The 24,811-nt window shown below is 36.2% G+C and overlaps 10 protein-coding genes across 10 annotated transcripts; 5 read left to right on the top strand and 5 right to left on the bottom strand.

The window, feature by feature from the left end:
- Positions 1 to 273: 273 nt before the first annotated feature.
- AIM25 (Aim25p) lies at positions 274 to 1,266 on the top strand (the record flags this gene model as incomplete). Its single annotated transcript, XM_071051608.1, has 1 exon — positions 274 to 1,266. The coding sequence occupies one exon, from the start codon at positions 274 to 276 to the stop codon at positions 1,264 to 1,266; it is 993 nt and encodes a 330-aa protein (XP_070907637.1).
- Positions 1,267 to 1,359: 93 nt separating this feature from the next.
- On the bottom strand, positions 1,360 to 2,103 carry YUH1 (ubiquitin-specific protease YUH1; the record flags this gene model as incomplete). Its single annotated transcript, XM_071051607.1, has 1 exon — positions 1,360 to 2,103. The coding sequence occupies one exon, from the start codon at positions 2,101 to 2,103 to the stop codon at positions 1,360 to 1,362; it is 744 nt and encodes a 247-aa protein (XP_070907636.1).
- Positions 2,104 to 3,520: 1,417 nt separating this feature from the next.
- On the top strand, positions 3,521 to 5,695 carry RNJ42_01441 (uncharacterized protein; the record flags this gene model as incomplete). Its single annotated transcript, XM_071051606.1, has 1 exon — positions 3,521 to 5,695. One exon carries the CDS (start codon positions 3,521 to 3,523, stop codon positions 5,693 to 5,695), a length of 2,175 nt encoding a protein of 724 aa, XP_070907635.1.
- A 506-nt stretch (positions 5,696 to 6,201) lies between these two features.
- JJJ3 (Jjj3p) lies at positions 6,202 to 6,729 on the bottom strand (the record flags this gene model as incomplete). Its single annotated transcript, XM_071051605.1, has 1 exon — positions 6,202 to 6,729. One exon carries the CDS (start codon positions 6,727 to 6,729, stop codon positions 6,202 to 6,204), a length of 528 nt encoding a protein of 175 aa, XP_070907634.1.
- A 359-nt stretch (positions 6,730 to 7,088) lies between these two features.
- On the bottom strand, positions 7,089 to 7,952 carry RNJ42_01439 (aldo-keto reductase superfamily protein; the record flags this gene model as incomplete). Its single annotated transcript, XM_071051604.1, has 1 exon — positions 7,089 to 7,952. The coding sequence occupies one exon, from the start codon at positions 7,950 to 7,952 to the stop codon at positions 7,089 to 7,091; it is 864 nt and encodes a 287-aa protein (XP_070907633.1).
- Positions 7,953 to 8,669: 717 nt separating this feature from the next.
- SFC1 (Sfc1p) lies at positions 8,670 to 9,698 on the bottom strand (the record flags this gene model as incomplete). Its single annotated transcript, XM_071051603.1, has 1 exon — positions 8,670 to 9,698. One exon carries the CDS (start codon positions 9,696 to 9,698, stop codon positions 8,670 to 8,672), a length of 1,029 nt encoding a protein of 342 aa, XP_070907632.1.
- Positions 9,699 to 12,094: 2,396 nt separating this feature from the next.
- On the top strand, positions 12,095 to 13,384 carry IME1 (transcription factor IME1; the record flags this gene model as incomplete). The annotated part of the gene is made up of 1 exon (XM_071051602.1): positions 12,095 to 13,384. One exon carries the CDS (start codon positions 12,095 to 12,097, stop codon positions 13,382 to 13,384), a length of 1,290 nt encoding a protein of 429 aa, XP_070907631.1.
- Positions 13,385 to 13,973: 589 nt separating this feature from the next.
- Positions 13,974 to 14,966, top strand: FIP1 (cleavage polyadenylation factor subunit FIP1; the record flags this gene model as incomplete). Its single annotated transcript, XM_071051601.1, has 1 exon — positions 13,974 to 14,966. One exon carries the CDS (start codon positions 13,974 to 13,976, stop codon positions 14,964 to 14,966), a length of 993 nt encoding a protein of 330 aa, XP_070907630.1.
- Positions 14,967 to 15,194: 228 nt separating this feature from the next.
- BUD4 (Bud4p) lies at positions 15,195 to 19,619 on the bottom strand (the record flags this gene model as incomplete). Its single annotated transcript, XM_071051600.1, has 1 exon — positions 15,195 to 19,619. One exon carries the CDS (start codon positions 19,617 to 19,619, stop codon positions 15,195 to 15,197), a length of 4,425 nt encoding a protein of 1,474 aa, XP_070907629.1.
- Positions 19,620 to 20,650: 1,031 nt separating this feature from the next.
- Positions 20,651 to 23,956, top strand: JSN1 (Jsn1p; the record flags this gene model as incomplete). Its single annotated transcript, XM_071051599.1, has 1 exon — positions 20,651 to 23,956. One exon carries the CDS (start codon positions 20,651 to 20,653, stop codon positions 23,954 to 23,956), a length of 3,306 nt encoding a protein of 1,101 aa, XP_070907628.1.
- Positions 23,957 to 24,811: the final 855 nt, after the last annotated feature.

Here is a 24,811-nt window from a genome sequence, read left to right as displayed (position 1 = left end):
TTCCATCAGGATTAGATCGCCTAAGTAGTTTATTAGTATTTCTATTTTATTTTTCCCATATTATTACTAGTAACCATTGGGTGATCAAACATTCTTTTTATGATAGATATTATCAAGCATCTACTTTGTGTAAAAAGTATAATTTCTCTTTCCCCAAAAGCTTAAAGTTTTCATAAATTTCCTACTTATCTTTTTTGTTAGTTAAGAATTCTTTTACTTCAAACGTTTATAATAGTGGCAAAAGGATATTTACATTTGCTTATCGAATATAATATGATCGGTATTAGGTCAATTAAAAGTTTTACTACAAGTGCCTGTACCAAACAGGTTCTGAGAAATGGTGCATTTAGAAGAAGAAGGCCTATCTCTCCCGTATCTAATAGTTCGGGTGGAATCGCATCTGATTATGTCAGGCCGAACATAGAACAAGGCTCCATTATAACTATGCACCATCCCATTGCTAGAACTATTTTAGAGGAACCTACTGTAATTGTTGAAAGACAGCTGGAGCTTATGAATGTATTTCTCGGTTTTGAACAGTCAAATAAGTACGCCATCATGGACGTCATGGGGAATAGGATAGGGTATATGCAAGAGAGGGATTTTTCCATTAGTAAAGCCATCATGAGGCAATTCTACCGTTTGCACAGACCCTTCATAGTTGATGTTTTCGATAATTGGGGGAATATACTAATGAATATACGGAGACCCTTTTCCTTCATCAATTCACATATTAAGACAATAATACCCTCACAAGTTACTCAGGTGATACGAGATGGCAAGGATATTACACAAGATTTGAATGTACTCGAAGATAACGGTACAATGGTAGGTGAGACGATCCAGAGATGGCATCTGTGGAGACGTAAGTACGAGCTTTTTCAGGGCAAACATATGGGTGCCACGGATGAAGACATAGAATTCGACCAGTTTGGTGAGATTAATGCACCTTTCTTATCGTTTGAATTCCCTGTTCTAGATCAAGAGGGTAAGATCATGGGAGGAGTTGACCGTAACTGGGTCGGCTTGGGAAGAGAGTTTTTCACTGATACCGGTGTCTACATTGTGAGATTCGATTCACAACAGAGCTACAACAACGGAGATGGAACTAGCATATACCCACGTGAGATCATGAGCGACAAAGTCATGAATTTCGACCAGAGAGCTGTGCTCCTGGCAAATGCCGTATCAATTGACTTCGATTATTTCTCCAGACACTCCGGCCACCATGGAGGTGGGCTGTTTGGTTTCGGAGAATATGAGTAAGCATTAATAGAACAAAATATTAACGAAAACATAATCTTGATAAACATTAAAACTCTTTGCATGTATATAATTTTTAGATTTATTTACTTGTTATTAATCCCATGTATCAGTCAGACCCAGCATCGAGAAATTCAAGCTATCTGTCGACCCACTTGCACGGTCCATCAGCTCACGTATCTTCGCTTTCACCAAGGGTTGGTCTAGGACATCTGTTGCCGACGTATCCACTGCGCCGAGATCGATGGGACCCGTCATGCGTCCGTCAAGTTGGAACACATGGCTATCGCGTACTACAAACGTGATGAAGTGCAAGTTGACGTCGATGCTGGAAGGGTCTACGTCGGCTGGGTACTGCGTGCCGCCCATTGTGAACGTCTCCTTGTACCGTTGCGACACCTCCGTCACGAACTGATCCGTCTCGGCGTCATTGTATATTCTTGGCCGTTGCGTAGCACCCCTATGTAGGAACTGCTGCATCACGGAGTCCCCCGATAGCAACTCGCTGTTGTTGCTCAGAGAGTGAAGAACAGCATAAAGCCCGCACGCGTTCTTGATCGTTTGTTTGAACCACACCACATCTACATCTCCACCGCTACCAGTAACAGTCTGTGCACCTGTGGCTGCGCTTGCGTCTGCGTCTGCGCCTGTGTCTCCGACCGTATCAGTGATTGGGAACAGTAAGATTACCGCCGAAACTGGTCTTGGAACCATTGCCAAGAGGTCCGGATCATCGACGGAGTATATGTCGACGAACCCGTGGGACGACTCAAGCCCCAACAGATGCGCCACATGGTTGAACACCTCGGGGCTCGACTCCATAGGAACTACCGCAGACATCTTATAAAAAATAGCTTTTATTATTACTACTGTGTTTTTAGTGGGGAAAGACAAAAACAAAATCAAGTGTTATATAGCCGCCGAAACAAAAAGGTCATTTCCTCTTTATCCTCCGATTATTCTATTTTTTTTTTTATTGTGCATAAATCTTCCACTTCCCTCCTTCATTACAGGTTACCCGTCTTTGGCCCCTTTTTTACCCAAAACAGGTAACAACTGCGTTTGCACGAGAGTCTAGAGACATTTTTGTGTCAAAGAATAATCCGCATTTAAAAGAAATAAAAAAATAAAAAGGGGTAATGGTAACAAAAAGAAAAGACTAACAAAGGGGGGTTCTTTTTTGCAGTTCCGGAGAAGAAACTCACAGAGAGAGAGACAGTGTTGACAGTTGGATAAGGAATGAGTGTATAGAGAGAGTGAAGGCATAGAGATATTGAGAATCTAGATACAGCTGCATAGATGGCAATTGAGGGGTGGGTCAACGGAAGGCCGAATCTCATTCAACACACAGAAAACCTCGTACAATTGAAAATAAGCTTTCTCTTGTTATTGTTTTGTCATCGCTATATAATGATATAATCGCACCCCCTTCGCGATTTCTTACTACCACTGTAAACACAACAATTTATATCCTTTTTTGTTGGGCATTTCCAGAGTCCGTTCCGTTTTCCCAGCGGCGGCGTGGGGGCATTTAGATATATGCTATCTCAGAAACATACGCATAAAAGTATATGCCCTTTAGAAGAAGGAGTCCAAAAGAAGACCGTCAATCCCAGCCATTTTTAGACAGATAACATAACAAGAGCTGAGCAAAACATCAGGCCACAGATACATTCGCAGCCGCATCCAGAGATGCAAGTAAAACTTTGTTTCCCTTTTCGGCGATTCTATGTAGAAAAAAAATTGATTTGCGGGGACCAACGCTAAAAAGTCACCCTTCACAGAAAGCACTGCACAATATTGCTAAAAAGAGAATTATATAAATAAGATAGACGTGTTACCGTGTACGGGTATAGAGGAGTGACGCAGACAGACCCGTAGCATGTGTTACTGCATTAGTTTTATATCTTATTACCTGTACAAGTGTTTCTCTGCAAAAAAACCACCGTCTTTTCTTCTTTCAGAGGACCCTTCTCCTACGGCTCCTTCTATTTCTTCCCACCTTCAACCCTAGCCCCCATACAAAATTAAAGAAGGGACCACACAGAGCTGGGAAAAAACCAAAAAAAAAAAAAAAAGAAGGGGAAGGGGAAATAAACAAAAGCAGCTAAAGGGCCCATGTATGTTTGTTTTTTTCCCGTATATAAACAAAAGGCCTTCCGAAGACGGGGATTTCCTAACAAGTTCTCTAATCTTTATTTCTTTTTAGACATCATATAGATTGTTTAAAAAAGAACTAAAAAAAACAACAAACAAAATGGGTATTGAGGATAAGATTACTGGGTTTTTCAAGAAGAAGGAAGAGGAGCCTAAGGCTGCCGCCAAGGCGCCAGCTAAGGCTCCTGCCAAGGCTGCCTCTAAGGCACCTGTCTCTAAGACTTCTTCTACTTCTTCTGGTTCTAAGCCAAATGCTGAACAGCAGAAGACCCAGTTCAGCGCTGCTTCTACTGGTATGACTCCAGCTGATATGGAGAGGGCTAAGATTGAGCAACAGAAGATTGCCAACCAGCTGGCTGGTCGTAAGGCTGAGTACCCATCTGAGATGCTTGTCAAGCAAGACAGTAACGAGTCTCAGCTTTCTGCTGACTCCTTAGACATGGAGGAGAACAACTATGTTTACCAAGGTATCGAGAATGACTGGGACTTCGATATCATGGAAGCCGACGCTCTTATCGGTGGTAACAATATCGCAGATGAGACCGAGGAGTTGTCTGACCAATTGACTCCAGAGGAAAGAGAAAAAGTGTTGAAGAGACAACAGGAGTACGCCAACCGTGTCATCTCATTTGATAACGACGATGAAGAAATTGACAAGGTCAAGGAGTACGGTCAAGCTCATCACTACAACAGCTCTCAAAAAGTCTTTGCTTTCTCTATGCCTATGGGTGCCAACTCTAACCAGACTCCAATGGCCGTCTTGAACCAAGTCAGTGAAGAGCGTAAGGCTGAACTAAAGGAGAAGTTGAGAAGAAACGAATCTATCACTTCTTTGGAAGAGTTTGAACTGTACAAGGACGAAAAGGGTATCAATAACAGTAGAACTGAAACCGTCATGAAGACCTTCCAAGTCGACGGTCTAAAGACTTCTTTCGCTAAGATGACAATGGACGCCGACAAGAAGACCCACGATGGTTACTCTTATGCCCGTCTACTAAACATCTACGACGAATTGGAAGGTGATATTGTCATCATGGGTGGTTACCGTGGTAGTAACTTGCGTGATGCTCAAACTGGTAAGAGAGTCTGGGTTCCTATCAAGGCTGGTTTGAACATGACTAAGGCCAGTTTGGTCATCGGTCCAAAGGACGAGGATGAAATTGAAACCCAAAAGTACTTGAAGCCAGATGGTATGTTGACTCACGTCGGTCCTGTTGATATCTCCAAGAAGCTAATCCAAAAATTCGCCTCTAACCCTAAGGTTAGAATTAGAGACTTCGGTTACGATTGGAGATTGTCTCATGACATTACCGCTGGTCACCTAGCTAAGTTCTTGCAAAAGATTTATGACAGACAAAAGGAGAAGAAGGGTATCTATTTGATTGCTCACTCCATGGGTGGTCTAGTCGCTCACAGAGTCTTGCAAGAACACACTCACTTAATCAGAGCCTTGGTCTATGTAGGTTCTCCAAGTCAATGTCCAAACATTTTGGGTCCAATCCGTTATGGTGATGAATTGATGTGGAACAAGACTTTGTTGAGTAAGGAAGCTAACTTCTTCATGAGATCTTCTATGCACTTCTTGCCTTTCGATGGTAGATGTTTCGTTGATAAAAACACCTTGGAAAGATATGACTTGGACTTCTTTGATGTCGAAACATGGAAGGAGTACGGTTTGTCTCCATTGGTTAATGAAAAGAGACGTCTGTACGCTGAAGCACACAAGGACAAGCCAAAGGAAGCCTTTGGTCCAGGTTCTGTTGTTGATGCCGTTACTGGTACTGTTGGAGGTACTGCTAAGTTCTTGGTTAATACTCTTCCAGGTGTCAGCACCAAGAAGAAGATCAGAACCGATGCTGATGAAGAAGATACCCAGTTCTTCACTGCCTCTTATGAAGATTCTGTTGACTACTTGGAAAGAACTCTAAAGAGAACCAAGAAAAACTTGGAAGCACTAGAATACATTCCTGGTAAGGAGTACCCTCCATTGGCAATTGTCTACGGTAACAGAGTTCCAACTGTCCGTGGTGCTAAAGTCAGTGGTAGAGAAGGTATTAAGGCTGGTGAATTTGGTGAATTCTACTACGGTCCAGGTGACGGTGTCGTCCACCACAAGTGGTTGCTACCAGAACAAAGAGGTTTCCCAGTTGTTGCTAAGGTTGCCACCGACTGTGGTCACGTTGCCTTGATGACTGACTTCAAGGCTATGGCTAAAGCTTTCATTTCTGTTGTCGATGCTGAAAAGGAAAGAGCTAAGGCTAAAGGCTCTGCTTAGAGTTTTTGTTGGACTAAAAAAAGACACTAGTTTTTTACTTATCCTTCCTCTTTTTTTTATCTCAACTAATTTTTTTATTTATCATAATTCTCTATCTTAGTTGTTTTCTCCCTGCTTGTCCTTACTAATATTTTTTACTTCCTTGTTTGTTTCCTTTAATTCGATTTTTACTTTGTATAAACTCAAAATTTTTAAATAATTAATCTAATATGATAACTTAATAACACTATCAACTTTTAGTTTAGCTCTCAATACCGCTATATAAGGATTTTCATTAGGTTATATAGCTGTCAGCTCTTCAATCGCAAAAGTTATATATCGCTTAACAAGAAACTTTATACTGTCTCTTATTACTAAAATATGTATTTATATGTGCAGTAGTACACTTCTTTTATATAATTCTATAAGTTTATAGTTTTATTATCTGTGATGCAATTTATATATTCCTCATGTACATATTAGATAGGCAGGGTAAAAATGGGCAATAATATCGTTACATACAGTTATTATTCAGCTTCATCAGAATCAGCAATGAAAAAGTTGATTTTTAGCCACAAACTACACGCAGTACATTGAGTCAACACCTGATATTCATTGTTTTCGCTATCAGTTGGTCCATCCTGAACATAATCGTCAAGAGCATCTTCAGTGAGGTGGAATCCACCGCTAGCTCTACAACGCGGACACACCATAGAGTATGCACATTTGTCTTCATCAAATTCAAAATCGTCCAAGTTATATTCATCTAAACCATCACCAAAATTATGGAACCCAGCACGTTTATTTGATTCATTGAGCTCCTTATTATATCGAGTCCGCAGTTTCTCGTCAGATAATACTCTATAAGCTTCCTGTATTTGATTAATAGAAACATTTTTTCGTACTTTTAAGTCTGGATTCGTCGGCACAGTTGTTTTATGCTTATCAGGATGTAATAGTAATAGTAGTTCCCTGTAATTCCGTTTCACCTCATCGCTGGTAGCATCAACTTTGAGACTCAAAACCTCATAATGGGTGATTCTTGATTCAGACATAGTAACCTTAGAGAAACACAAAATGCAAGTCTTATTCTCTGGTAGTTTCAATACAAAGTATATGATCTTACTTATTTTTTAGATGATGTATATATCTTATGTAGGATTAGTAAGGTATTGAATTTTGCGATGAGCCTGTGAAAAAAAAAAAAATAAAAAAATAAATTAAACTGAAAAAAATTAAAAGAGAAGTGGCACATCTAATGTGCCAAGACACCCAGTAGGTATTGTAATGTGACCTAAATATTTGCCATACGTAAAGCATGCCATAGCTACTGCAATATAAGAATTCATTTTTTTAGGTTTGTATATTTTTTGATGTATAAAAATATATAACTGAAAATCTAACTCTTTGGAAACTATGGAGCATCAGTACATTCCCAATCAGTTGGTTCATAGGCTTCTGGATGATCAATTCTTTGAATTTGTTCTTTCGTTAAAGTATGGTTGTAAACGTCTAAGTTACCTGGCAATCTGCTAGCAGTCTTTGTCTTAGGCAATGGCAAATACCCATGTTGTAAGGACCATCTTATTAGCAATTGGCCAGAATTTAAGCCAGTTTCCTTCCCGATTTCCTTAAGAACTGGGTCATTCATTTTATAGCCATGGGTTAGAGGAGCATAAGCCTCAACTACTAAACCAACCGATTTACAATAATCAGCCAATTCTTGTCTCATAACCCATGGTGAAATCTCAATTTGATTGACAACCGGTTTATGTGTAAGTTGGTCCCAATTCAGCAACTCTTCAATGTGATGTTTACCATAGTTGGAAACCCCGATAGATTTGACAATGCCTTCGTCAACTGCCTCTTGCATAGCTTTCCAAGTTTCCAGCCTTCTTTTATGGCCAGATAAGGGTGAGTGTATCAATAGCATATCGATGTAACCCAACCCTTCGACCTTATCTAAACATTCCTTAATAGCTCTCTTAGCTTGGTGATAACCATTCTGAGAATTCCATAACTTGGTTGTGTAAAATACATCCTCTCTCTTGTTGTGTTCAGGGTCTTCAGCGATCCATTGCAATATACCTTGTCCTACTTCCATCTCATTACCGTATAACACCGCAGTATCCATATGTCTGTAGCCACATCTTAAGGCCTCAAGGACAATATTAGAAGTTGTACTGTTAGGAATATCGTAGGTACCAAGAGCAATACTTGGAATTTTTCTACCATCACACAAATCGTAGTATTTTGGAACGTCAATTGTAATGCTCATCGTAAATTCTACTCCTATAATGTCTTATTACAAGAAGCTATGAAAAATAAATCAAGCTGTAAGAAGTTGCATTGTATTGCCACTTTGATTTCTCCTTATTATATTTTGAGGGAGCTTATATATATTTTCAGTACTAAGCAGCCCTTAATTACTACGAATACTGTGTCATATGAATTGAGACGTTAAAAAGCATGTTATTCTGGGAAAACAATGGGTCCATTAAAAACTTTATTAAGGTTTGATTAATGTCCTGCATTTTTTGATCCTTGAAAAAAGCTAATGTATTATTCAAAATTTTAAGAATGTTAGTTATTCTGTATTTTATTTTATATATAAAGATATATATATGGAGCTATAATAAAGATTGATGCTGAAATAGTAAAAATTTAAAAATTAGAGGCTTACCAATTAAGCCTTTGGAGATTTAGTACTATGAATAAAAATAAAAACTCCGATGCATTTTACCTCGAAACGTATTCAAAAAGCCATGAAAGACTTTCAATCCATTTCGAATTATTTTTTTATTTTTCGTATTTTATTGAATTTTTTGGTTATCTTTCTGTATAGTATTTTTATTCTCTCTTCACTAATTACAATGGGAATATTATTAAAAACAAGTTCAAAGTGGAATTCACATAATAATGTGGCTATCTACTAATTCTAGGAGAATTAATATTAGACTTTTTTTTTTTTTTGGTTAAATATCTTAAAAGTTTACTAGTTCAATGGTTTTGGTTTAGGAGCTGATTTGTTAAAGATACCTAGGGTTTCTAAGTGTTTCCTTACAAATTCGTAGACGGTGAATGTAACAGCTTGTCCTGGGGCCACTCTCATAACTCTTGGGGTGATACCCTTATATAGAGCTCTGAAACCCTCTTCTTTCAGTAGTTGTGTTCCGATAGTCATGATTTGTTTCCAACCGGATTGCTTAGTACCACTAACGGATTTATCCTTTTGCAACCTGGTCTTGATGGTGTCAAGTGGGGCGTTAGAGAATGGACCAATAGCACCAGAGATTAGACCAATGAAGGAGGTCTCCCAGGATGGTAAGTCCTTGGTGCCGTGGTAGTCCTGCAAGTACTCTCTCAACTTTGAGTATACAGTGAAGTTAGCACCTTGGTTTGTAGCTTGTCTGGCGGCAGTAAGGGAGACACCTCTGTATAGGGCAGAAATACCTTCCTCCTTGATAATTGTGTAACCGGCTTGCACAGCGTTAGTGTACTTTGGCTTGGCGCCTGGGTTATGGTTAGCGCTTAGATGTTGAGCCTGCAGTCTGATCTTGACAACTTCCATAGGGTTGACAACGAGCACAGCCTCAGTGACACCAGCACCGACACCGGCGATGAATGTATTACCTGTTGACACAACACCAGTGTTTTTGTCAGCGAGTAGAGTTCTGTAGAACTCGTAAGACGAGAATCTGATGGCCATTTTAGGGATAATACCGATAACAACAGCACCTAGACCCTTGTATAGAGCCAGGAAACCTTCTTGGGAGTAGATATTTTTACCAGTCTTGATGAATCCTGGTGGCTTGACCTCTAATGGGATAGAGTGGGCAGCACCGCCTGCACCAGCTACAGCAGCTTCACCCACAGGGGCGGCCACTGCCTGTCTCTTATAAATTTGCATTCTGACCTTGATAGTATCAAGTGGGTGACAACACAGAGCCTCGAATAGACCAGCAGTACCACCGGCAACTAAGTTGACAATTGGGCTAGAGGACTTCTTCTTAGATGATGACATTTTTTTATATCTTTTGTATTAGGAAATAATATTAATGAAATATTATTTAGTATTTCTTAGTATATTGTTTTTAAGGCAACAGTTGTGATAATAAGATAAAACCGTTTTTTTCTTTCTTTCTTTATAACAAGTAGTAAACTTATTTGTTTTATCTGGTATTGTCTGGTTATATATAATAAGGTTTAGAGATGGTTTAAAGTTAAAAGATATTAAAAAAACAGGTTACTTTATATAGTCCTTCTTTTAAGTCGATTTGCCAGAGGTTTAAGGGTTGCTGCCCTGGCCCGATAATGGTTTCTTTTTCGGAATAACGGGCATTGTGATATCTTATTCTATCAATCCTCCAGCCGTCGTACTTAGGTTATGAATAGGAATGATGAATCTAATTTGCGTGTCTTTTCAGCCTGTACGTTTATTTGTTGGACCTTCTAGCTTTAAAGAATTGATAGAAAAAGAATAGCGTAGGCGGGAAGGGAAGCGTTAGCTCTTCAAGCGGTAGCTCATTTCAAGCGGTAGCTCATTTCAGCGTAGCAGCGTTTAGCCTAAAGGGAGTGTTGAAAAGAGATTTTCTTTAATGGGCAGAACGGGATTGGCATTACTGTGTGGGATGACTTTTTCAATGGTGAGTTGAAGTCGGACCTCGATGTTTAATGCTCATTTGTGGGCTATTACACACAAATGCAGTGAGAGAATGAAGAAGAAGGAAGAAAAAAGGGGTGGGGGCTAAAAAAAAAAAGATCCCTTTGATCATACTTTCCCATTAGTCCGGGGATTTAATTTTTTTTTCTTTATTAACTGGGTTTTATTCCTGGCCCGAGGTACCGGTTTAGTCAAGTTTTGAAAAAAATGACAACGAAAAAAATAAAAAAAAAGTCCATTCATCCGGGGAGTAACCCAAAAAAACGCTCAAACTGTGTAGAGGATAGGGTTGGAACGCATTTATGTCATCTCTCTTTTTTTTTTTCTACCTTCTCTGTCAGGAACTGTTCGTGACTTACAACAATGACTCATATATGCCGGGTAAAGTATTTACAAGTCCGAGAACTCGTTATTTTTATTTTTTGGTTTATGAACTTTTTTTTTTATATATTTGGACGTGACGTTAACAGATTTCTTTTGGTCATATTGTACGGAGATGTTTAAGAATTGTAATAAGGCGGTAAAAATATAAAACAAATTGATTATCTTACTAATTTTAGAAGTTTATATAATTATTATATAACAATTGAAACAAATTCGAACTGCTGCACTAAAAAAGAAAGAAGACCCTTATTGATTCTTTTTTAAAAAATATTCGACAGCTTGGCACGCACCTTTAATTTCCGGTTGTTGTAGCTTTGGTTTTTTTTGTAATAAATAATGTAGATCTAATTAAAGTAGTCATAGTTAATTATTTAACACTAACAGTAAGGTTTTGAGGTACCGCTATTAATTTCCGAATTACTTTAAATTAAAATATATAAATATATGAAATCTATTAAACTAATTTAATATTTTCTATCTTACTCCGATTATTGGTGGTTGTTTTTATTGTATCATGTTGTTTTGTTCTGTTACAATAAATCGTTATATGTAACAACGCGAAATGAAAATGAAAATATATTATATTATAGCACTACTAAAAATATATGAGTTTTTGGGATATATTAATTGATTTATTCATTAATTAATTTATTATTTGATTTCATTTCCAAATTAATTTATACAACATTTATATATTCCGTGGAATAACTTAAATGTAGGACCCTTTAACGGCTTCCTTTGTTCTTTATAGAACGTTTCCCCTCCCGTCTTATAGCAGCGTTTTTTATATCATCTTTACATGAAATGGATGAACCCTTTTTTTTGATGTTATTGTTATTATTTATTTTTTTTTGTTCAGGGACAGCATGACATAGAATAGTATATAAGCTGGCAATTGTTTTGGTATCCTTTTCTTAATCTGTTTTTTAGCCGCTCAATGTTTTATATCATAAAAGATATATTTGAAAACTATTAATAGACCGAAAGAATTATTTTTTTTGTATCTTACAATATTTTAATTACTATTTGATGAATTTGTTTTAATATTCTACAATATTTGTAAAACAAGTATATTGATTACTATTTTTGAACAAACAAATTAAAACAATCTTTAACAAAAGGCAGTTTTACTACATCTTTTTTTGTTGTGCTACTCTGCTTCTTTATACATTTCTACTGCCTTCTTATTTCTTTTTTTTTTTTTTTTGTGAGTTGTTAATTCACTAAATTATTATATTATAATTGATACATTTTTAAGAGGCTTTCCTCTTTTTTTGATTTCTTTCTCAGCTAATCTCATATTTGAGAAAGTAATCTCTATCTGCAACGATAAATCTTATGCCTATAGAAGGGAAAAAAAAAATAAAAAAAATATGCTTCAATCAGAACTAACTGAAGAGCCGCTTTATACTATTCCAATTGGAGAATATTTGACACAGAAGCAAGATAATGAGACATATCGACACGTATATGATTCAAATTTTATCCATTGTACAGTATTGGAGAGTAGACGCATATTCGCACTTAACGAGGAGAAAATAAATGAAATAAATAATAGTATACCATATACAAAAACCAATAGGTGGACCAATATTAACAACAATACAACAAAATATGAATCAAGTAGTTTATTCAGTTACAACTATAACATACCTTCAGTTGGAACATCTTCTATTTCTACTTGGGATGAAACGGACCAATATATAAATTTGGGAGAATGTCAAGAAATACATATCGATAAATTCGGCATGAAAACTTATGATTTTACCTTTGAACAGAGAGCTAACATTGAAGATTACCAAGATATTCCTAATGATGAAGAGGAAGTTTTGTTGCTCTCTGATTCTCCAGATGCCATTTACGTTGCCCAAAGAGCAGAAAATATTAACACAGAACAGAATGATATCGCTTTTTATGATAAACTATATGATAATCCTACGCAACACTCTTCTTTGAAAGATACACCAATAAGTCTAAATCTAAAATCAGAATCTCTTATACATACTCAGCCTCATCGTTTAGTAAGCCCAAGGTCCTTAGTCTCCCATATAGGGAAAGATAAATGTAATGACAGTAATTTCAAAGTCACAAAAAAAGTACTTTCAAAAACATCAGCAACATCCTCTTTTTCTTCTGTATTTTCCTATAATGAGGACCATCTACAAAAAATTATTACCGAGAAAGAGCCTCTAACTAAACCAAAAGAGGTCTTCTTCTCTGGAGCTCAATCGAATACTGCTTTGAAGAAGAAAACTATCTCCAACAATAAACACAATATACCTGAAAAATTGAAATTAATTAACTACCTAACCATTGGGAACTTAAAATTTAAGTATTTTTACTATTATGATCCTGATGAAGGCAATCCGATCTTAGTTCCAGAATACCCGCCATTGATGACAGTTGATCTCATTGCTAAACCAAAATTGATTAAGAAGAAAAAAATAAAGGATAAGAAAAAGAAATCCAAAAAAGGTCAAATATCAAAGAAATTAAGTAAAGGACATAATTCCGAGGATCAAACAAGATTTTTTAATACCCTGAGATTAAAATTAGACAGATACTGTGGTAACGCTACTGGAAGACGGTCAAGGAGCCAGGATTACTTCGACAAGGTTAGGTTTCAGGAAATATTTTACAAATTTAGCAAAACTTACTTCTAAATCTAATACTATTATCTGTTTTCGTCACACTATATAGATTGATAAAAGATAGAAAATGAATTCATAATCGAATATAATGAATAATGTTTATCCAGACAGCAACTCCGTTATTTATAATCTTTTTTCCACATGCTTGGTCGGATGTATTATCTCACTGAAAAGTAGGGTCCTTGTTCAATGCCATGAACTTTGTTACTGTTGATAACTGGCCTTTAGATTCGAGATGTTTACATTATTAGCTTAATACCCAACATTATTTTTCATAGTTATTTTAACGAAAGACGAAGAAGGAAGAGAAAAATCTCAATTTAAAAAAAAATTAAAAAAAAAAAAAATAAAGAAAAAGCTGAAATATAACACCAAGTAATGATCAGATCATTGTCAATCCAGGAGCAGCAGAATTATCCATCATTAAAATAAATAGAGGAATATTAACTACATTGTTTAAATAGGGCATCGTACTAGGACATCAATAAAAATACTAAAGGCTTCATTAATATATTTGCATTTATTAACGCCCTCACAATTAATAAACAGCTCTAATTTAGTGATTTGAAAGAATATATTTAACATACACCAAAATATAAAAATGAGTTCTAGTGATGATGATGACGATAAGTTTCTCTATGGTTCTGATAATGAACAGACCTCAATAGAGAAGAAAAGAAGCAGGGCGGATCCAGGGGAGAGCAGTAAAGAAACAACTGCGAAGAGGCCGAAACTTGGACATGGTGAGTCAAATAACGATAAAATAGATAGTTCGGATGACGAAGAAAGTGGTTCTGATAGCGATTCTGATGTAGAGTTCATAATTAGCACTGGTCCAGATCCTCATCGTCTTGATTCATCGACATTTTCTGCTGGTAATAACAATGCAATTGTGGCAGTAACAGAAACCTCTCCAGCAAATACAAGTAGCTTAACAAAAGTAGCAACAACAGCAACTACTGCAGAAATTTCGACCTTAAACGCACTCGGTGATACTGAAGTTGCTGGCACTTCAGAATTAGATGAGCAGGCACTAGAAGCAGAAAATACGGTACTAGAGGGGGGTGATACAATTGACTTAAATAAAGATGGGCTCTATAAGGACGAACCGGTATCAAATATCGACCCAGAAGTACTCAAAGAAAAACCTTGGAGACAACCAGGTGCTAACCTCTCTGATTATTTTAATTATGGTTTTAACGAGTTTACATGGATGGAATATCTACATAGACAAGAAAAACTGAGACAAGAATATAACCCAAGGAGATTACTGATGGGATTGATGGCATTACAACAACAAGGTAGACTTGATCAACCTCAAATGAGAGACCAATTTAACAGTTCTTTGGATAATAAACCCCTAGGTGGCAGTCCTATGCCAGGTGATATGTCAAATAGCCAAAATAATAATATGATGCAACAGCAAAACCCAGCAATGCCTAATTTCCCTATGCCCCCAATGTTTGGTGGCTTTGCACCTTTCATGCCTCCTGGAATGATGCCTCCAATGAATAGAATGTCGAATCAGAATCAAGGGCAAAACCAAGGGCAAAACCAAAACCAAAAACAGAATCAAAACCAAAATCAGAAATAGAGAATAAATACGGCATTGATACTAGCTTAATGACAACTCAGAAGCATTTTATCGTTATTATAGTTGTTTATAGTTGCATTAAAACCACCCTCATTACTATCGTATAATTTCAAATGTAGTCATTAAGTTGTAATATTACATATATTGAAAAGAATAAAAAAGCTATAATAAGATGAGAGGTCATCAGTTCGTGTATTTATAAAAATATAAAATTTCAGAAGTTAGCAATTAAAGATCGCTATAGATCAAGTTATCTGAAAACCTCTTTACCCAAGGTTGATGGAAAGCGTTTAATTCTGTAACCTCTTTTAGTTTTGCATACCATTGCTGTTTCTCTTCATGAGAAGATTCCGCACTAAATGTTATTACTTCGCCATCGTCAAAAACCAATTGAAAGCAGTCATTCATTAATACCCAAGCAGTGAAGTTTCTTACAGCGTCCCTGTTAGTAACAATATCGTCCTTGCCTACAATTTTCACTACTTTTAGAAGGTTAATATGTATCTTTGGTTTCATTGTTACTTCGTGGTATCCAATTAATTCATTACCATGAAGTTTAAAATACCTATTTTTCATTTGTGACTTAACATCACCGCCTTCTTGTAATAAAAATCCTTCCATTTTTATATCTTGTTGATGTCTGTACTTTTTAACAATTTCATGGGCCTTTTTCATTGTTGAAGGAAATTTTTCTAGGTTTGATAATCTTTGGAAGTAGCAAGCTTTAATATTCAATTTACCAATACCATATGGTGGTCTACGTGGTAATTCGTATAACGAGGTAGGATCCATTTTAGAGGAGACGTTATTGGCTAAACGGGACCATTTGTTAATTAGATCAAACTGTAGTGATTCTTCAGAGAATTGACACTTTTTTAGAATATTTTCATCCACATTAATCTCACAACGTCCGAATGACCCATCTCTTGCGAACAAGTAATCCCATTCATCTTTGTTTGTTGCCCGCTCTACAAATTTTGTTTCAGTCTTATATTTCATCTTCCCAAATGGAAATTTCTTACCCATTGGTACTTTTCTTGTGACCTCGACTATCTCGTTAGCAATTCTAGTATATTGTATCTTCAAAGTGATTATATACTTCGAGTTTTCCTTATTAATAATTGGTAACTCGAACTCTTTGTCAATGGAAATTATACCACTACTAGGTAATTCTTGCCATGAAGTACGGGCAGTATTAATTCCATTATCAAATTCGAACGAGAACTTAGGTTTGTGGTGACTTATAGAGCTCAAGGATAGTTTAGTGGTACCCGTTAATTGAAGATATAGTATACCTTCATCGGTTAACTTTTTCGCAGGCGTCTCAGCTACCATGATTTCTTCATCCATTCTAGCGCCTTGAATACTAGTGTCCGATTTTTCCTTATCTACTGCTTGAGCCACATTTGCAATAGATATTTTAGCCGCTTCATCGGTAATACTGTCAGTTTTGTGATCTTCCAAATTGTTGGATACATTAATAGCCTCTTCATTACTTTTCTTAGGACTGCGAATCACTTTGAATGGGCTATCTACATGAGTATTTTTAATAGGAGAAAGTTTGGGTGTAGATGGAATATTTACCATAGTTGTGCCGGGTGCAATATTATTGTCGTTACCATAATTATTAGACGCTACACTCTTGCTAATGCTAATATCTCTACCATTGGCCACAGTTGCATCCACAGTACCAGTAGAAATATCTTTAACTGAAGATCTAAGAATACCAAGACCTAAATTTATATCCGGTACTCTTTCTTCCTCTACTTGACATTCTTCTAATTCAGTACTGTCAGTTTTTAGTAATGTTTCCATTAAGGTTGGTTTCATAGTGCTGCTACCCTCATTCTCTGATAAGTCTAATCCTTCATTCCATAGTTTTTCAGATCTTTTGTAATTAGCAATTTTTGGTTGCTGATTCGAGTCATCTTCGTGCTTAATATCAACATGTTTGTCCATATAATCTAAAATATTCTCAAAGTCTTCGTCAATGGAAACGTTAGACTGGAGAATATTCAAGTCAGATATAGTTCCACTTGGAGTTACAAACATTTGAGATTCCGTAGTGGTTGCAGATTCTGCATTACTATAAACAGATACTCTATTTTTCTCCTCTTTATTTCTTAGAATGTTTTTTGGATTTGTTTGTGGTGGTTCTTCAACTTTCTCAAGTTTTTGAATAACTGTATCTTTTTTCGTAGTATTTGCCTGGAATTTCCTCTGAGTTGCCAGCTTCTCTCTAATCTTCTTTGATGTTGACGTATTTCTTCTCATTGGATCCAAAAGACTAGGCAGCTTTTTGTATATAAATTCCTCGGTTTCATCATACTGAATATTAGAATTGCCTGAGTAGTAATATTTGCTGCGTGATACAACCTTGGGTTTGAAGGTGAATGGAGCAGGATTAATAATAGGTGAAGGACTGGACGTCTTAGTGGAAGCTGAATGATAAGTGAATTGAGAATTAGCACTAATAGCTGGCGAGAGCGCTTTAGTGGTTTTGTCCTTCTGTAAATGCCAGATAGATAGGTAATCAGTTGGTTTAACCGAACTGAAAACATCAATAGATTCAGAAGAAGTATCTAGATCATCATGAAATTCATTAATAGTTAACTTCTCCATTTTAGGCAGCGGAGGCAAAACGGGAGTAAAGTTATTACTGGATGAACTCCAAATCCTACTACTATTTTCATTTTGTCCACTACTGGACGTGCTCGAAAGTCTGCTGTTATTGGAATTATTAACAGAATCTATTTTTGCTAAATTAGAGGTGGTATTCACCAAAATCTCTTGTTGAGGTTCAGATTCAACGGTTTTCAATTTGTCAGACTCATCTTTCAAAAGTGATTCATCGAGATTACGTGCATCATCAACTTTATTTTGTATGTCTACTGGTATTATATTTGCATGTTCGCTTTCTTCTAATCCTGAATTATCAAGCTCGGAGACCTTTTTATGACTATTTGTCGTCTCTATATATCTCAACTGCTCCTTGTCTTTCAATTGAACATGTTGCTCAGCAACAATATTCGATTCATTATTTAAGGAAGAAGATACAGCATCATTATTATCTGAATCTGATTCATATTTGGAGGATTTATCCAACAAATCCTTCATTTCTTTTGCAAAAGATCCATCCTTATCAACACCATCATCATTTTCATTTATATTCACTGTACTCTGTTTCTCTAAATCGGCAGAACCAGGAACAGATTCGGTAATACTGTGAGATTCTAGTTTTATATCTGAAATATCGGATTCGGAATCTATTATTGAAGGGTTGTTATTATTAGTTGATGTGTTTTCAGAAGTAGAAATTATAGGTTCCAGATCTTCCAATATTATGTTTGCCTTCTCTAAGCTTTGTAGTAATCCTGATGATTGCGAAGCGTTTTCCAAATCATTTTCATCGTATTCACTGTGAGCTACATGCTCAGATTCAAATGTCTCGATATTGTTCAATAACTGTTTGCTTTCATTATGTCCTTTTACTGTGTTACTATCTGTTATCATTGGTTGTGATAAATTGTTGACCGAAGTATCGGTATAAGAAGTCGATTGTTCTGGGCACTTATTAGAAGGTCTATCATTGGAGCTTTCATTTGACTTATTAGAAATGACTTCAGTATCATTTAAATCTTCATGAATGCTAGTCTTCATATCTAGATTATCTGAAATATTAGTAGTGTATGAAGATATGGTTTTAAACTCATGGGTATATTCAGCTGTATTATTATCGGTGATAGTAGTTTTAACCAATACGTCTTCTCTATCTTGTTCATCTTCAGAGGAAGAAGACTCGACATCTCTAATTTCAAGATTTTCTACAGACTGAAGAGCATCATAGATATTGTTGTTTTTATAAGGCGAGTGTTTAGTTGAGGAAAAGGATAAATCTGGAACGCTACCTAATGTATCTTTATTACCAGTTTTCATTGAGGTGTCAGAGACATCATCTTTAAAATCGTCTGCCTCTTCATGAAAGTTAACTGTGCCTTTACTGAAGTTATTAATTGCGTGTGCATTCGTTATTGGAATTCTGGCTGGTGATACGGGTTTCTTTGCCCTAGACAATAATTCTTGGTCCTCATGATCGGAGTTGTCATCTGCTAAGTTAAGACCTGAGTCAGACAACACAGTACTGACTTCTATGAGGTTATCAGCGGACTCACTATTTCCGATAAGAGGTTCCGTAGCTTTTACCGAAAAATTTAAGGTATGTGTATCATCATCACCACTTTGTTCTTCTTCATGATTTATTCTCTGCATTTCAAGACCAACTTCCTCTTTCAAGTTATCAATGAGGTTCGACTTGCTAGAGCTTGGTGGAAGAGTCATATTTCTCGCACTTATAGTAACTTTTTCTGCTTCATCAGCAGTCAGGTTATTGTTATCTGATTTTAGTAGACCTTGCTTTTCATCAGCTTCCTCCTCATCATCGTTGTCAAATCCATACTGGTCAGGTACTAAATCGCTCTGGTGCGGCACCTCCTTCCACTTACTCGTGGCATTATTTTGAGTGTTATAATCAACTATCATATCCATCGTCTCGTTACCAATATCTTGTAATGGTAACAAATACTTTTTATTCTCTGGCATCTCCATATCGATTTCCTTTAAAATGGAATCAACAGTAGTCTCAGCCTCCATCATACTTTCGTTTTATATTTGTATATTTAGTTAATACCGATTAAATAGGTAATCGAGATATATAAAGGACTTAATGAGAATTAAAAGAACTAGAAATATTTTATAAAAAAAAAAAAAAAATAAATTAAATTATTTCTTTCTCTCTCCTTGAATACAAGGAATATAAACACCAATTTAACTTAATGATGTGTCTAATATAATATTCCCTATTTGTTTTTGAGTATTATGAAAAACACTAGCCTTGGGTAAGATGCCCTTGGGTCCTATATTTGCTACATTTTACATTGTTTATTTACTTTTTCTATATTTGATTTGTTTACAATTGTTCCTAATTAGGAAATATCTTTAAAAAAAATTCAAAATTCAAAAGGTAAACAAAAGAAACAGGTTCGTATAGCGTGCTTGTATTACTGTCATCTGATATTAGTATATCATGATGAATCAGCTGAATAAACGTCATATATTATATGTCATGTGACGATACGTATATAACGACTATTTCAAAGACACTACACTGCATATAGCTGCAACTCAAAGCACTGATATGTCCCCAAATGCCTTAGTTATATTTTAACAGTTAATACAGTATATTTACTGTTATATATGCTATGCTAGATGGATCAAAGGTACTCTGCTTAGATAATGCGCGAAATTTTATTTTTTTATTTTTACGTTTTTTTCTCGTCGTTATTTTATGGGTGCTTCAAACCAAAAAAAGTGATCTTCTACTGATCTTTCTAAGCGATATTTATAGTATTATATATGATGTTTTGCGAAACTTCGTTTCTTTCAAAGGTTAAAGGGAAATGGTGGGGGCGTTGTTTTTTTTTAATTCTTGAACGATTTTTGTTCATAAAGCTCCATATGACAAGAGAAAGGGAAACCCAACAAAAATATAATAGGGCTATAGAGGAATAGTCTCAATTGGTTTTATTTGTTTGGGAATAAGAAACTGGTAAAAAGGTCATTTAAAAGCAAAAACTAAAGAGAAATAAAAAACAAGAACAGGAACAAGAACAAGAAAGGAAAAAAAAATGGAGAAGAAGGATAGAGCATTCAGTAATATACCGGAGGTTATAGATCCTGGGATTACTATACCAATATTTGAGGAGGACGTTGATAGTATTTCTATGGAGCAGCCACAGAAGCTAGGCTCGTATCGTGCCAGGGCGGGGAAGTTTTCCAACACTTTGAGTAACCTTTTGCCCTCGATTTCTGCCAAGTTACATCATTCCAAGAAGCAAGGGAAACAGAGCGATACCAACACGGACAGTGGGAGTGAGTCTCTAGTGGGTGGTAATCTGTCCTCTAAGGCGTCTACGGAGATATTCAACACCGATAGGTCTCCATCGAGTATATCACAGGCTCGTGTAAGTTTCAGCAACAATAACAACAATACTACCAATGGGACTTATATCGATGGTAATGGGCAACATCCAGGGAATACAGTTTTTAATGATGACATTACTCCTCCTAGAGATATGGAGAAGCTTGTACACTTCCCAGAGACCACTGAGTACCTAATGTCTAGGCCAAGAACCTCTAACGATTCGTTCGGGAACAATCTGCCTCGTCAAGTCTCCAGGACACGTAACAATACTATGTCTTCTCAGATCACTTCCATCTCCTCTATTGTGCCAAAACCTCTTCCAAATATGGTGTGGTCTAACAATAACAATAACAATAATAACGATATGATGCAGCAAACCTCTCAGATTATTCCACAGATCAACACTTACAATCCTAACCCTAGTGAAATGCAACATCAGCAACAGCAACAGCAATATCAGAATTTCATAGACGGAATGCAAGGGAATAATAACCTCTCTGTCAATAATAATGCTTGGAATTCGAATAGACCAAGATCTCATTCTAACGCATCAAGTATCTATACTGATGCTCAACAATATGATGGTATGGGAAGATCTAGAGCTACGTCAGATTATGTTGGTGCTGGTCATATTCAGAACAATATGCCTCTAGTTGCTGATGAAGTCGATCCAAGGTCCTTAAATTGGGTCTCAACTGATCCTTTGGTTCCTCAAATTAACCAAATATCAAACTTGCTTCCTACTAACACCATTTCTATTTCTAATGTATTCCCATTGCAACAGCAACAACCTCATTTGAACAATGCTATCAATTTGACAAGTACTTCGCTGGCTACATTGTGCTCCAAATACGGTGAAATTATATCTGCTAGAACATTGCGTGGTATAAATATGGCATTAGTTGAGTTTGATACCGTTGAGAGCGCAATTCGTGCGTTAGACGCGTTAGAAGGTAAAGAGGTCTCTATGATTGGTGCTCCAAGTAAAGTTTCCTTTGCAAAAATATTGCCTATGCAACACCAACTGGCTACTCATTTGCAACAACAGAACCTGCAACCACAACAAGAGCATATTTCGCAACCTCTGCTTCAAGAACAACTGTACAATGGGGCTGTAACATTCCATCAGCAAGGCAATATCTCAATTCCTGTATTCAATCAGAATCAGTTCAATAACAACCAAAATAACAGTACCCAAAATTTTTCGCACTCCGGAAATTCTTCTTCAGAAAAGGAGCAGTGTCCATTCCCATTACCTCCACCAGCACTAAAGGAACAAAGAGAAGAATTACAGAAGATTGTCGACCAGTTTATTTCAGATCACGATGATACCCAAGTCACTTCCCTAATTAATAATGCGATAAAGACCAAAGTTACCGTGGATATCAATAACTTTGGCCCATTGCCAGAACCAATAGCTAATAAGCAATTTGATGCACCAAAATTAAGAGAATTAAGAAAAGCTATTGACTCGAATTCTATGTCTGACATTGAGATTGAACAACTGGCGATTGCTATGCTTGATGAATTGCCAGAATTGAGTTCTGACTATCTAGGAAATACAATTGTACAAAAATTGTTCGAGCATTCTTCAGATGTAATTAAAGATATTATGTTAAGAAAGACCGGGAAGTATCTGGCCTCAATGGGTGTTCACAAAAATGGTACATGGGCATGTCAGAAGATGATTACAATGGCTACCACACCAAGACAAATTATGCTTGTAACTGAAGGTATTAGGGATTATTGTACTCCATTGTTCAATGACCAATTTGGTAATTATGTTATCCAGTGTGTGTTGAAGTTTGGATATCCTTGGAATTCCTTTATTTTTGAAAGTATCTTAACCAATTTTTGGACCATTGTTCAGAATCGTTATGGTGCTAGAGCAGTAAGAGCATGTTTGGAAACACATGATATTGTTACAATGGAACAAACATTGGTATTGAGTGCAATTATTGTACTGTATGCTGAATACTTGACTACCAATAGTAATGGTACGTTACTAGTTACGTGGTTCCTTGATACATGTGTTTTGCCAAATAGACACTCCATTCTAACACCAAGGCTCATAACACACATTGTCGATTTGTGTAAACACAGGTTAGCATCTCTAACTATTCTAAAAATCCTAAACTATAGAGGAGATGATGCAGCAAGAAAGTCTATATTGAGTACTGTATTTGGTAACTGTGATACCGAAGAGCCACAGAAGAATTTATTCCAAATTCTGTGTGACGCAAATTACGGGCCAACATTTGTATACAAAGTGCTATCCATGCCACTTTTGGAGGATGACATTAGAATCCACATTATTACTCAAGTTAGAAAGGTTTTGATGGAGAACCCTAGTGCACAACATCATCGTCGTTTAATGGAGGAAGTAGGTCTGGTGGCAACATCCTCACAGATGAACTCTAACAGTCAAACTGGTCAAAATGCTGCAAATGGTCAAATGAAACATAGAAAGAGTATCTCGCATGTTTATAATAACCAAGATTCAGCTGGTCATATGAGAGGTGTTTCTGTTTCGAGTGTGAGAAGTGCTGGATCGAGGCAAACTGGTCTAACTCCAGCTAAACCAACTACGTTTCAAATGCCAAACTTACCAACAGGTTCAATGAGCACCGTTGTTTCAGGAAATATACCTATAGGTAATCAGATGTCATCCCAACAAGGTATTCCAGCTCAGCAGCAAACTTCCCAGGGTTCGATGTTACCTCAAGCTAATCAAACTCAAAGTGGTATAGGATATTCTAATTATCCAGGAATGTTCCCAATGGGCTATCAAGGAAGCAGTAATGGTTATGCAATGAATGATGATATTGTATCAAAGTTAGATATGTTAACGCTAAGTAATGGCACTCATCTCTCTCTTCCTCAATTAAGTGTCACTAATCATGAAAATAGTAGCACTACGTTTAATGATCCTAATGTAAATATGCTTAACCAAACCATGAGTAACAATCCTTCTGATTTAGGAAATCACAGCTCAAATTTATGGAACTAATGAACATTCTACAAATAACAAAAAAATAAGAGATGGCTCCTAAAAGAAACGAACTTTTTCAAAGAGTTAACACCTTTTTTTCTATATATAATGATAATTTTTGTTTACAATTTTTATTGCGCAGAACAATGTTGATTGTTGTTTAATATCTTATTTACTATAGAGTTTAGAAATGACTACAAGTATTGGTTAAATTATGTTAAGAAATACTACTACAGCCAATGAAAAATAAAATTAAGTCATCATAATGTTGATATAAAAAAAAAACAAGAAGAGTCAAAATATTTATTTGCATGCTCCTATTCAATATTTTATCCTAAGTTTTTATTTCATTTTATATTTTTCTAATTTCTATTAATATTTTATCCTATATATGATGATTCGCATCCTGTTAACCTTCTATTTGATTGTAGTATCTAAACTTACCTACTCCGCTTTTTTAAATATCCATCTGATTGATTTTTTCTGTTTTCAAAAAGAACATCCTATATATTAGTCCCTCCTCCTCATTTACATTCATTAGAATATTGTATTGTTGTGCTGAATATCATACTACATATGTCAGTAATACATATTGGATAGATAAATATTTCTATTTATTAGTATTCGTTTTGCCATTTGATTGATATCACTCTATACGTATATAGCTACTTAAATTTCAGAAGTATTTTTTTAGAATTATGCGCCTGTCGTGTTTCGTACGCAGACCTGTGGGAATTATATTTTTTTTAATTTTTTATTTTTTTTTTGGGATTTTTGGGGGAGCCCGTCAAAGAGAGAAGCCAGTGAGTTTTTGGGTGATATTAGTATTGAAGATCTGTATAATCGATAGCTGAATCTTCATCATTTAATGAC

Source organism: Nakaseomyces bracarensis (genome assembly GCF_045282275.1).
Source record: "Nakaseomyces bracarensis strain CBM3 chromosome Unknown Scaff6_1, whole genome shotgun sequence".
In the NCBI taxonomy this organism is placed as follows: Eukaryota; Fungi; Ascomycota; class Saccharomycetes; order Saccharomycetales; family Saccharomycetaceae; genus Nakaseomyces; species Nakaseomyces bracarensis.
This window is presented reverse-complemented; position numbering and strand designations above follow the sequence as displayed.